General features: G+C 42.5%; 1 protein-coding gene and 1 long non-coding RNA gene across 3 annotated transcripts in view; both read right to left on the bottom strand.

The window, feature by feature from the left end:
- Window positions 1–1,407, bottom strand: part of LOC140251683 (uncharacterized) — a 33,529-nt gene extending 32,122 nt beyond the window's left edge. For both annotated transcript variants that reach the window (XR_011903447.1, XR_011903448.1), the window contains exon 1: window positions 1,253–1,407. This is a non-coding gene — a long non-coding RNA (uncharacterized lncRNA). The remainder of the gene's footprint in view (window positions 1–1,252) is intronic.
- Window positions 1,408–1,762: 355 nt separating this feature from the next.
- LOC140251913 (uncharacterized) lies at window positions 1,763–10,011 on the bottom strand. Its single transcript, XM_072336103.1, has 2 exons — window positions 9,840–10,011; window positions 1,763–4,742 (listed from the first exon to the last, which is right to left on the bottom strand). Exon 2 carries the CDS (start codon window positions 4,237–4,239, stop codon window positions 2,266–2,268), a length of 1,974 nt encoding a protein of 657 aa, XP_072192204.1. The 5' UTR covers window positions 4,240–4,742; window positions 9,840–10,011; the 3' UTR covers window positions 1,763–2,265.
- Window positions 10,012–12,027: the final 2,016 nt, after the last annotated feature.

The following is a 12,027-nucleotide window of genomic DNA, read 5'->3' as shown; positions in this document are numbered from 1 at the left end:
TCAAGCAGAATAGCCCTATTTCAAAATGAGAGCTACAGCTCTGTCTGAACAACGAAGTCTGGTCAATAACTCGCAGTTTTAATGCTTTGTTCCAAGCCACATATTGCAGTGCTCAAAATACTTTAGTTTTCATTGCAGGTGTAACACACTCTTTCTCTACACTCAACTTCAGAATAAATTCTGGATGGCAACTCATCCCAAACAGCTGGCAGAAAACTCTTATTATTTATGCAGCTAGATAGGATTTGTTCAGATATGGATAATGGCAATTTAGTGTGTGATTTGATGAGCATGATGTGCACATGTTTGCTTACATTTCCTGCAGTATGGAGGTAAGGGGGAAGAAGGTGGCTCAGCTATAAAGGAAATCAAATCAAGCAAACAAAAATGTTTTTGAAGCAATATTTGAAAAGCTTGCCAGCATCACGGCTACAAATTGAAACAAAAAAGTTACGGCAGCAAGGGCAACTCTGCACATTTTCCATGTGGGGAAGACTGAGCACATGGTAGGCACAGCACTTCTTCAAGGGGAGTTACCTTCCAGCACAGCTTCTACCCCAAACATTTTATTGCCAAGTCATTTTGATGCATTATGGATTTGAAGGAAATACAATGAAATCGAGAATGCTTGACAAAAACCAACACACTGGGAGGCAGCCTCAGATCTGCCGCTCCCAAACTCCGATCTAAGAGAGCGTCAGGAATGAATTCTAAGTGTGGGCTTAAACAGTAGCAATGGGCAAGCACGTGCTCAGGGCAAGTGCTGACAAACAGAAAGCTCCCTCACACCTGTAAAGGTTCCTCATTAAACAGAAGCATGTAATGTCTGTACGGAAAGCACTGGAGTAGCACTGCAGTATTGAAGGAGGGAGAGGAGATGATCAAACAGGCAGGACGACAAGAGAGGGAACAGAGGCCTCTTCTGAAAAGCTACATTAAAAGCGCCACAGTTTTGCATTATTTTAGCTACGTCTCCACCACACAGACCATGAACAAAGCAGCTTTTATCATTCATTCTCAGAATTCCTTTCAAGGCAGCAACCTGAGGGAAGCTTCTTTCGTCGGCATCAAACCCTGCGTGAGGCACAGCCGCTCCTCGGCCAGCAGCAAAGGCAGCGCCCGGCTCCAGCACAGCACCAGCGCTGGGCAACTTCAGCACAACTCCAACCGCAGCAAACACAAGGCGCTGCAGCAACACACAGCCGCTTCTGCAAACAAAACACCCTAACCAGAAAACACGAAGCATACTCACGTGCAGCTTGCAGGGCGCTCTGCAGATGTCTGAAGAGCAAGGCGGCACTTGGGAGGCTCAGCGTGCACCAGGCACAGAGCACTGCTGCCTTCCTCAGTGCTCCAGAACTTCTGCACGTGCTCAGTGATGCTGCAATCCGCACGTGCTCAGTGTGCTGCGAGGCCCCGGAGGGAAAGGGGGGCCACAGCCGTGCCTTTTAAAAGCCTCGGCTGTGTGCAGGCATTGGGAAGGGTCCTAAGCTCCAAGTGCTTTCACCTGTGGCTGCAGAGTGCTGGTACTGGGGGAAGGATTCAAACTGAAGAACAAAACCAAGCCAAACCAGATGTGTTTCTGGCAGCTTGCACTGTTCTCCAAGATGAAGGGATTGTTTCATGTTGGAAATATCCTCAATAATTTTTGCTCAGGACGGTATCTCTGATAAAAGCAGTTTTTATTCGCGATTGCAATGGCGGGCGCCCTGATAGCAGAAGCGCAACTAAGGACACGATGTTACAGCATTTATACCTTGTCTCCCATACATTTTTCCCTCCCGTTTCCCCTTCGGTTGTGTATTCGAGGTTACAATTTTACCCGAGATTTGCATTTGTTAGCTTCATCCATTCTGTCTCAGAGACCTTTGTTAAACAAAGAGCCCGGGGGGGATTCCAGTCCTTCCCATATCTCTTCAGGTACATCCTTAGGTATGTCACAACTCGTATATTTTTACAGCGTATACAACAAAACTTTTAAAACATATATTGTTGCTAGTTTATACAGGTATATTGTTATTTTAACTTCTCCTCTTCGGATCTTTTATTACTCAGGTCCTATTTGCCCAGTAACAAAAATCAATAGTTTTATTTCAGATAGCTGGACAGACAGGGTCTGCAGTCTTGGTAACTATGATTTCTACCTAATAACTACAAATTTCTTCACTTATATATTCATATAAATGCAGAAACAACATTTGATTCCCACAATTCCCCCCTTTTCTTCTTTATACACTGTTGATTTCTGCAAGTTTTGCTTTCTCTTTAAGACATTATCTTATAGACTTCTTCTTCTTCATCACTTTCTTCATTCCCCATCTCCTCTAATATCATCATTTTATCTGAGTATGGTGGTGGTTCCACTGGTGTTTGTTTTAATAATGCTGTCTCAATTAATCTCTGTACCAGTCCCCTTACACAGGGGATAATACAGCATCCTATGGCCGCCAGGGCTCCTGCTACTGTAATCAAAGAAGTAAATATAGAAACAATCATCCCTTTCCATTTACCAAACCACGACTCCAACCACCCAGTGATAGAGGTATCTATTCCAGAATTTTCTGCCAATTCATTGGCAAGGGTAGTAAGTCCCTGCAGTGCCTTTGTTATTGTGCCATCTGGAGCTGTGTTATTGGGGATGAAGGTGCAACAGTGGGTTCCCAACATTACACACACACCCCCCTTTTCAGCTAGCATCATATCTAGAGCAATCCTATTTTCCCAGGCCATCCTACTTGTGGCATCTAGCTGTTCTGCAATTCCCTTAATTGCACTTTTTGTATAATTTATAAATCTCTGTTGATTATAATAGATGTAGTTAATCCAGTCTACATTCTTGTTGATTGTTACCCACCAAAACAGTGACTCAAATCCCGCGGCAATTTGATTTCTTGCCTTAAATTCATCAGGGACACCTCTAGGTACCCCGATTGAATCTATATATATTGCATCATCAAATGATACCCCTAAACTCCTTTTGGTTCTTCCAGAATTTTTGGATATTCCTTTTTCAAATGCCAGGGTGAATGGTATAACTAATTGAACAAGTGCACAGGTGCCTCCCCAATTAGATGGTAGGGTGGACCATAAAATCTTTCCCCCACAGTACCACCAGAGATCTGCCCTGGAGATTCCCAATCTTGAATAATTTCCTGTGGAATCCTCCGTAACATTCAAGACCTCACTGCATAAGGAAAAGTTTCCCATAGGCCTGGTAGCCTTCACACCCTGCCGTGAGAGGCAAGCTGTGTGGTTACCTACAGCTGTAGAGAATGCAGGAGGGATCTTGACATCTGTATCAGGCATTGGAGGAAATAACAGAGAGAGAGATCTGCAGTCTCTATTTCCCCAGGCAGTTTTCTCTTGGTATAGTGCAATCATGCATCGCATTCCCTTGGGGTCCTTGGTCCATCCCAGTGGAAAGGGTACCACCTGAGCTATGGGTCGTCCCGATGCACAAGCATAGCAGTTGCTATGGTTGAGACTCTGGACAGTATACTTAATCCATTCTACCCAGGCATTAACATCCCCATATCCTGTTTCAATTTCAAATGTTTGTCTAAGATCCTTTATTTCCTTAACTGTCACCACTGTGGGGTTTTTAGGAAGACTTTCTACCCCCTTTATAAGCCCTCCATTCTCCTGGACATTCTGGGTATTTTCAGGGAGTGTATCCCACACGGCTATCCGGAATCTAGCTGTTGGATCCTTTCCACGCATATCTATCCCAAGACCAAAAGTGGTATTAACAAGGTTATCAGCTTTGTTAATCGTTATTGTTACTGGGTTACATTGTAATGGTTGGCAATCTGGCTGGACAACTCCCTTAAACATACGAATTCGATCTTTTAGTGTATGTGCCCATGAAGCATCAAATATTCCAGGTGTATATGTCCAGCCTCGATAGGCGGTTGTCCACCATACATTATTCCATCCACTACAGGGGAATCCCTTATTCATATCCAGTTCTGGACAGAGATATTTATTTTCATTACTCAATTGTCTTTGAGTACTTAAACTACCACAGGATATTACTTGACAGGCATCGAATGTAACAGTCTGGGGCACTTCCTTTCGTGTTACATTCACCCATATCTTAACAGGGTATCCCCCTAATCCCCTCTGAAAGTCATCTCTCTTCCAAGTCATCAACTGACCAAGGGTTTCACTGTAATTAATTGTTATTAAGATCAAAACTACCAGTTGGTTCTTCCCCTGCATTATTGTCAAATTTTTCATTTTCCAAATAATTATCAGGATATCAAATGGGATACACTCTGTTAAAGCAGTAAAGAAAAAAAAACTTTTTGTTACAGCATGGAAAACTTTGTGAGCATTAATTCTATATAGGTTATAATACTCTCTCACTTACATATATAACTCATCTATCTATTCAAGGAGAGGTTAAAGGTTAGTTAAAATAATAAAAAAAAATATGTATGCATATATATATAAAAAAAACTTTTCATAATTTCCTCCTAATTTTTATCTTTAAAGGTTCTTCTGTGGCAACAGCTTCCCATGCCTCAGGTTTAGTGGATGTCTTTACCCGAGTGTAGTGAGTCCATCCTTTCTCAGCCGTCCTCACAGCTGTTTCAGTTGTTAGAAGTACTTGGAACGGTCCTTCCCAGTCAGGTTGCAGCTTTGCCTCTTTCCACGTCTGGATCAGGATCCAGTCTCCGGCTTGAAATGGGTGAACTGGAAATTCCAAAGGTGGTGTTTGTGCTAACAGTCCTTGGATCCTGAGAGATGATAAAGAGGAGGATAACCCGAGTATATAGTTTTTGAGGAATGCATCCTTGGATTCAAACTGAGGTATCTCATTTTTCTTTCCTAGATATGGCAATCCAAATAACATTTCATATGGGGAAACCCCCACATCTTTCCTTGGTGCTGTCCGAATTCGGAGAAGTGCCAAGGGTAAACATTTCGTCCAAGGCAGTCGAGTCTCCAAGACTAACTTAGTCAGGTGTTTCTTTATTGTCTGATTCATCCGTTCCACTTTTCCTGATGATGAGGGATGCCAAGGGGTATGAAACTCCCATTTAATCTCTAGGGTATGCATTAATTTTCGTAGAATTTGTGAAGTAAAATGACTACCTTGATCAGAATCAATGCGCTCCACCACCCCATATCTGGGGATTATTTGTTCCAGAATTACTTTGGCTACAGTATTTGCAGTGCAAGATACTGATGGAAATGCTTCCACCCATCCAGTTAAATGGTCTACTAAAACTAGTAAGTATTTGATTCTGCCCACTCTGGGAAGCTCTGTAAAATCAGCTTGGATACTCTGAAAGGGCCGAATTCCTGGATCTCTTCCCCCTGCAAGTCGACTACGAATGGCTTTGTTATTTACTTTCTGACATACTGCACACCCTCTACAAACCTGTTTAGCCAGAGTATATATCCCTGCATTTACATATCTCCGCAGTACAGCATCACACATAGCTTGTATTCCCCAGTGACTCCCTTGATGCAGGATGGTTAAAATTTCCCTTGTCACTGCCTTGTTTAACAACTCTCTCCCATCCGGAAGGATCCATCTTCCTTCAGATTCTATGGCCCCCAAATTCTTAAAAGTTTCCTTTTCCTTTTCACTGAATATTTGTCTTGGGGGAGGAGGAGGTACTTCGGGCACAAGATAGTTCATGATAATTTTTGATTGTAAAGCAGCCTCACGAGCAGTTTTATCTGCTATTCGATTTCCCTGAGCAATAATTGAATTTCCTTTCTGATGCCCTTTTACATGTACTATTGCAATTTCAGAAGGTAGTAGTAAATTTTCTAGAATTTGCTTGATTAGTGCTTCATGAACCAACTCCTTTCCTTTACTATTGATTAATCCTCGTTCCTCCCAAATTTTTCCAAAGGTATGTACCACTCCATATGCATACCTTGAATCTGTAAATATAGTTCCCTCCCCCCCTTTAAGGAGGTGGAGTGCTCGATTTAAGGCATATAATTCACATGCTTGAGCTGACCAATTATTAGGCAGCTGGCCCATTTCTCTTATCTCCCCCTCTGCCCCCTCCACTACCGCATACCCATTGTATCTTTTCCCCTGCACCACTCTTGAGGATCCATCAATAAACAAAAGCTTTCCCTCTCCAAGAGGAGTATCTTGTAAGTCAGATCTTATTTTTGTCTGATATTCAATTAAATCCAGGCAATCATGTTCTATATTCTCCTCTTTCTTTTCCCCCTTCCACAAGAAAGTGGCTGGATTTAAGCAAGATTCAGTGGTAAATACCAAGTCATCCTTTTCAATCAAGATTATTTCATACTTCAGAATCCTGGAATCTGTTAACCACCTTCCAGCTTTTTGAGTTAAAATAGTTTTAACCTGGTGTGGAGTTGTGACTACCAATTGCCTTCCAAAGGTCAATTTTCTGCTCTCTTCTACCAGAAGTGCAGTTGCTGCTACAGCTTGGATGCACTCTGGCCACCCTCGTGATACAGGATCTAGCAATTTAGATAGGTATGCCACTGGTTGACGCTTATCTCCCCATTCCTGGGTTAGCACTCCCAGAGCTGCTCCTTGATCTACAGTAACAAAAAGCTGGAAGGGTTTATTTAAGGCAGGGAGGGCTAGGACTGGGGCTGTAATTAGGCTTTGCTTTAATTCTTTTATTAATTCCTTCTCTTCATAAGTCCATTCAAGGATGTTGGGTTTTTCATCTAATAATTTAAGATATAAATCCTTGGTTTTCTGAGCATATGCCTCTATCCAGAGTCTGCAATATCCTACTACCCCCAGGAATTTTCTCAATTCCCTCTTTGTCCTGGGCAAGGGTAGCTCGGTAATTCCCTGAATCCTCTCTGGGGTTATTTTACGCTTTCCCTCAGAGATCAGGTGCCCCAAATATTTGACTTCTCTTTCCACGTACTGTAGCTTATTCTTTGATACTCTCAGTCCTTGTTTCCCTAGGAAGTTTAGCAGCTCATTTGTGGCTCTTTTAACTCCTGCCTTTTCTGACCCTGACAGCAAGAGGTCATCTACATACTGTAGGAGTAATACTCCTTCTGGTGGCTGAAAATGTTCTAATATTTGTTCCAAGATTTGACTGAACAAATTGGGAGACTCTGTGAACCCCTGGGGTAGAACTGTCCACCGATACTGCTGTTTCCGCCCACTCTCAGGATCTTCCCATTCAAAGGCAAATATGTCTCTACTTTCAGGATCCAATGGACAAGACCAAAAGGCATCCTTTAAATCTATAACACTGAACCACTTGTTTTCATTTGGGATTTTACTCATCAAGGTATATGGGTTTGGGACCACTGGGTGCCGTTTTTGTACTATTTCATTAATTTTTCTCAAATCTTGCACTAATCGGTAGGAACCATCAGGTTTTTTTACTGGCAAAATGGGGGTATTGAAAGGTGACATACAGGGTTCCAGCAACCCATCCTTTATTAATCCTTGTATTACAGATTTTAGGCCAATACGTCCCTCAAATGGAATTGGATATTGTCTCTGTCTTATGTTTTCATACTTTTCTTGCATCTTTATTTTTAAAGGGTTTATTTTCAATCCCCCTCTATTCCCTTCTCTGACCCAAACCTCAGGGTCTATCTCTTTCTCATCTACCTCAGTTAATACATTCATTGATACAGTAATTCCATCTTGACATGTTGTTATTTGTATTCCTAATTTCATCATAAGATCTCTCCCCAGCAGGCTAGTCCCTGCATCAGGTACATATAATAATTGTCCTGTTATTGTTTTATCCCCTAGCTTTAATTCAGTATTCTCAAAAAGTGGCACTGTCATCCCAGTTCCCTCTACCCCTGTTATCTTTAAAGTTTTATCTGTTAATTTGAGCCCTGACACCTTATGGGCCAGCGATGAACGAGCTGCTCCTGTATCAACTAAGAACACCACTTCTTCCCCTTCAGGTCCCACTCTTACATTTACCAGGGGCTCCTGGTGGGACCAAATTTTTGAAAGCCCCAGACCCCCCTATTCTGAATTCAAAGCAGCCAGTAACTTTTCTTCTTTCTTCCATTTTGGGCAGTTTCTCTTTATGTGTCCTGGCTTACCACACTTAAAGCATTTCCCTATGCCTTGTTGCAACTGGGGCCTCACTTGATATCTTTGGGATCTGTCCCCTCCCTGCCTCCCTCCAGGGCCCAATCTTCCTCCTGCTCTCTTTTCCTCATGACTCATTCTTTGTTCCACTACCTGTTCCACTGTGGAAACCATTAACTTCACCTTTTGTTTTTCTTTCTCACCTTCCCTTCTAACATACACTTTCTGAGCCTCTCTTAGGAGCTCCTCCAGGGATCTCTCACTCCATCCTTCTATCTTCTGTAGCCTCTTTTGCACATCTGGCCACGCCTTGGTTACAAAGTTAACTTTTAGAAGCCCTTGGGCTATAGGATCCTCAGGATTCATTCCTGAGTATTTTCTCATTCTATCTCTAAGCCTTTCAAGAAAATCACTTGGGGATTCTTCCTTATCCTGCTGAATCTCAAATGCCTTGGTAAGATTCTGGGACTTGGGTACTGCCTCCCTAATCCCAGCAATTATTATTTCTCGCAGATCTTTCATATTTTGCCGATGTTGTGGATTATTATTATCCCAGTTAGGGTCTTCCACTGGGTATTTTTGCTCTGCTGGTACCACTCCAGGACGCCCAGGAGGGTTATTCTTTTCCCACTCTTTCATAGCTGCCCGCCTAATCATGCCTCTTTCTTCTCCAGTAAACAGCATATCCATAATAGACATTATTTCCATCCATGAGTAGAAATTTGGCCCCAGAAATTGATCTAATTGTTCTGCTACTCTTAGAGGATCTTCAATCAAGGATTTCATTTCCTTCTTAAAATTTCTAACTTCTCCACTAGTAAGTGGGGAATTTACATAGCCTATTTCTCCTTGTCCCAGTGGGACCTCCCGTAAGGGGTACATTGAAGTGCTAGCACAGCTAGTGTCTGGGAAAGGAAAGTTTTCAATATCCTTTTTACATTGCTTTAATTCTCTTCTGAGCCCAGCATGCCCCCCTTCCTGTGAAATGTCCCTATGTGTTGTACCATTTTCTCTCACTGGGGCAGTGCCAGTCTCCCCTTGTGCTACATTGGGGTTATATGGGGGGGGGAGATTCTCTAGAGGGTCCCATTGATTAGTTTTCTTTCCTATTTCCTCTCCTTCCTGGTCCAGACCTTTTTTTACTAGTAGCAGGCTGACTTCTTGTACCCAACAGGCAGCATAGTCTGATTCCTCCTTTGAAAAGGGGGTTTTGTTCTTCACATATAAATTCAAGATCTGACAAACCCAATCCTCATCAGATCCATATTTTGGCCAAAATATTGATTTTCCTTGTAGTGGCTCTCTAGGCCATATCTGTACACAATATTTAAACATCTTTTTCCTATCCTTATCCCTGGTTTTGGGATCCTTTTTCCAATTCTGAAGCATCTTCCCCAAGGGGCTATCTTTGGGCACAGTGTTAGGGACCCTTTTACCCTGTTCTGTGGAGCTCCTATTACCCATCCCTCCGGAGTGCTACTATGAACTACCCAGCTCACAAGTTACCACACTCCGATTCTCGGATTTTTGGGCCCAATCCCTGCGGAGCACCCGCTCCGACTCTCGGATTAAATAGGGGTGTACTGCTGGCAACTTCGTCAAGTGCGCAGGGTACCGTACACCAACAGCTCCCTCCCGAGACTCTTGCTTTCAGCACCACAGCCGCTTCGTCCGTCTCCGGCCGCGCCCCTCGCGGGACAACGGAACCGCGGATTGGGACTCCGCACTCACTTCGCACTAAAAGTGCGTCTCAGTCACACACATTCAAGAGCCTCAACCCAAAGTAAGAATTAAATTCCCTTACCTTGATCCGTGCACGAAGTTTCCGGGTCTGCAAGGGTTAACACCTGTGCCTGCCTAGCCCCTTGGCTTTCACAGAGTCCGTCCTTTGTGTAACAATCTCGGTTTCTTATCTGCTGTCCCGAGGAGTCACCTCACCGCCCAGACAGGACCGCTAAAATCAGCGGAGTGCACTTATCCTGTCCAGTGCAGTGGGGACACCCCAAGAAGCGATAATGATCCCGGACGAGCCCCCAAATTGTTGGAAATATCCTCAATAATTTTTGCTCAGGACGGTATCTCTGATAAAAGCAGTTTTTATTCGCGATTGCAATGGCGGGCGCCCTGATAGCAGAAGCGCAACTAAGGACACGATGTTACAGCATTTATACCTTGTCTCCCATACATTTTTCCCTCCCGTTTCCCCTTCGGTTGTGTATTCGAGGTTACAATTTTACCCGAGATTTGCATTTGTTAGCTTCATCCATTCTGTCTCAGAGACCTTTGTTAAACAAAGAGCCCGGGGGGGATTCCAGTCCTTCCCATATCTCTTCAGGTACATCCTTAGGTATGTCACAACTCGTATATTTTTACAGCGTATACAACAAAACTTTTAAAACATATATTGTTGCTAGTTTATACAGGTATATTGTTATTTTAACTTCTCCTCTTCGGATCTTTTATTACTCAGGTCCTATTTGCCCAGTAACAAAAATCAATAGTTTTATTTCAGATAGCTGGACAGACAGGGTCTGCAGTCTTGGTAACTATGATTTCTACCTAATAACTACAAATTTCTTCACTTATATATTCATATAAATGCAGAAACAACATTTGATTCCCACATTTCAGTAGTGTTCAGATGGCACTGCTTCTAATTTTACATGTAGTGTGAAAATGCCACAAGACGTGTACAGCGTTTCCCAAATCAGGAGCAGTTTCCATGTTTCCATAGAAGGTGGCACTCTGTTCAGTCCTTGCTCACTGAGCCTGCTCCTGTTGTTGGAAATATCCTCAATAATTTTTGCTCAGGACGGTATCTCTGATCAAAGCAGTTTGTATTCGCGATTGCAATGGCGGGTGCCCTGATAGCAGAAGCGCACCTACGGACACGATGTTACAGTTTTTATACCTTGTCTCCCATATGTCTTCCCCTCCCGTTTCCCCTTTGGTTGGGTATTCCAGGTTACAATTTTACCCGAGGTTTGTATTTGTTAATTACATTCTGAAATTTGTTAATTTAAGTACTATCTTGTGCCATTCAGTCGCCATCCTGCTGTTTGTGTTTCCAAGATGCCTCGGTGCTCTTATCGTATTGATATGTTGATTCCCTCCAAAGCTTCTTCCATTCTGTCCCAGAGGCCTTTGCTAAACAAAGTTGCGGGGGGGGGGGTTGATTCCAGTCCTTCCCAATATCTCTTCAGGCACATCCTTAGGTATGTCACGACTCGTATATTTTTACAGCGTATACAACAAAACATTAAAACACACACTGTTGCTAGTTTATACAGGTATATTGTTATTTTAACTTCTCCTCTTTGGATCTTTTATCACTCAGGTCCTATTTGCCCAGTACCAAAAATCAATAGTTTTATTTCAGATAGCTGGACAGACAGGGGCTGCAGTCTTTGTAACTATGATTTCTACCTAATAACTACAAATTGCTTCACTTATATATTCATATTTTGTTCTAAATGCAGAAACAACATTTGATTCCCACCCAGCCATGACTTGAGAAGTTATTGCTGGTAGTTACAAATGATGGATTGTTTGTTGACATTTTTTGTTAAAAGGGAGTAAAAGAAATTGCACGGAAACAAGTTCTGATGTTTACACACATGAAATTGAAAAAGGAAAATGTTTTTTCATTAGGAAAACACCTTCTGCATTTTTAAACTAAACTGCGTCATGGTTTTTTGTTGTTGTTTTTAACTGAAGTGATGCAGTTGCTTTTATTGCTCGTTAGTAAAACCATTTGCAGAACTTTCAGTAGTGAAAGAGAATGTGAAGGATGCTTCAAATATTCCCTCCATGATTGTTTTTTTTTCCTAGTGAGTGCAGCCAGTGACTTTAGGAGACTTCTCCCGAGGAGAAACAGAAGGTTGGGCAGAGATAACACTGAAAGAGAAACAAAAGGGAAACTTGTAAAACCTGACAGTTCCCTTTTGGTAAGACAAAACCTGCCTGGGAAGAGCAGTTCTTTTCTACTCCTC

The sequence above is a fragment of the Excalfactoria chinensis genome, chromosome 4 (assembly GCF_039878825.1).
Source record: "Excalfactoria chinensis isolate bCotChi1 chromosome 4, bCotChi1.hap2, whole genome shotgun sequence".
Taxonomy (NCBI): domain Eukaryota; kingdom Metazoa; phylum Chordata; class Aves; order Galliformes; family Phasianidae; genus Excalfactoria; species Excalfactoria chinensis.
This window is presented reverse-complemented; position numbering and strand designations above follow the sequence as displayed.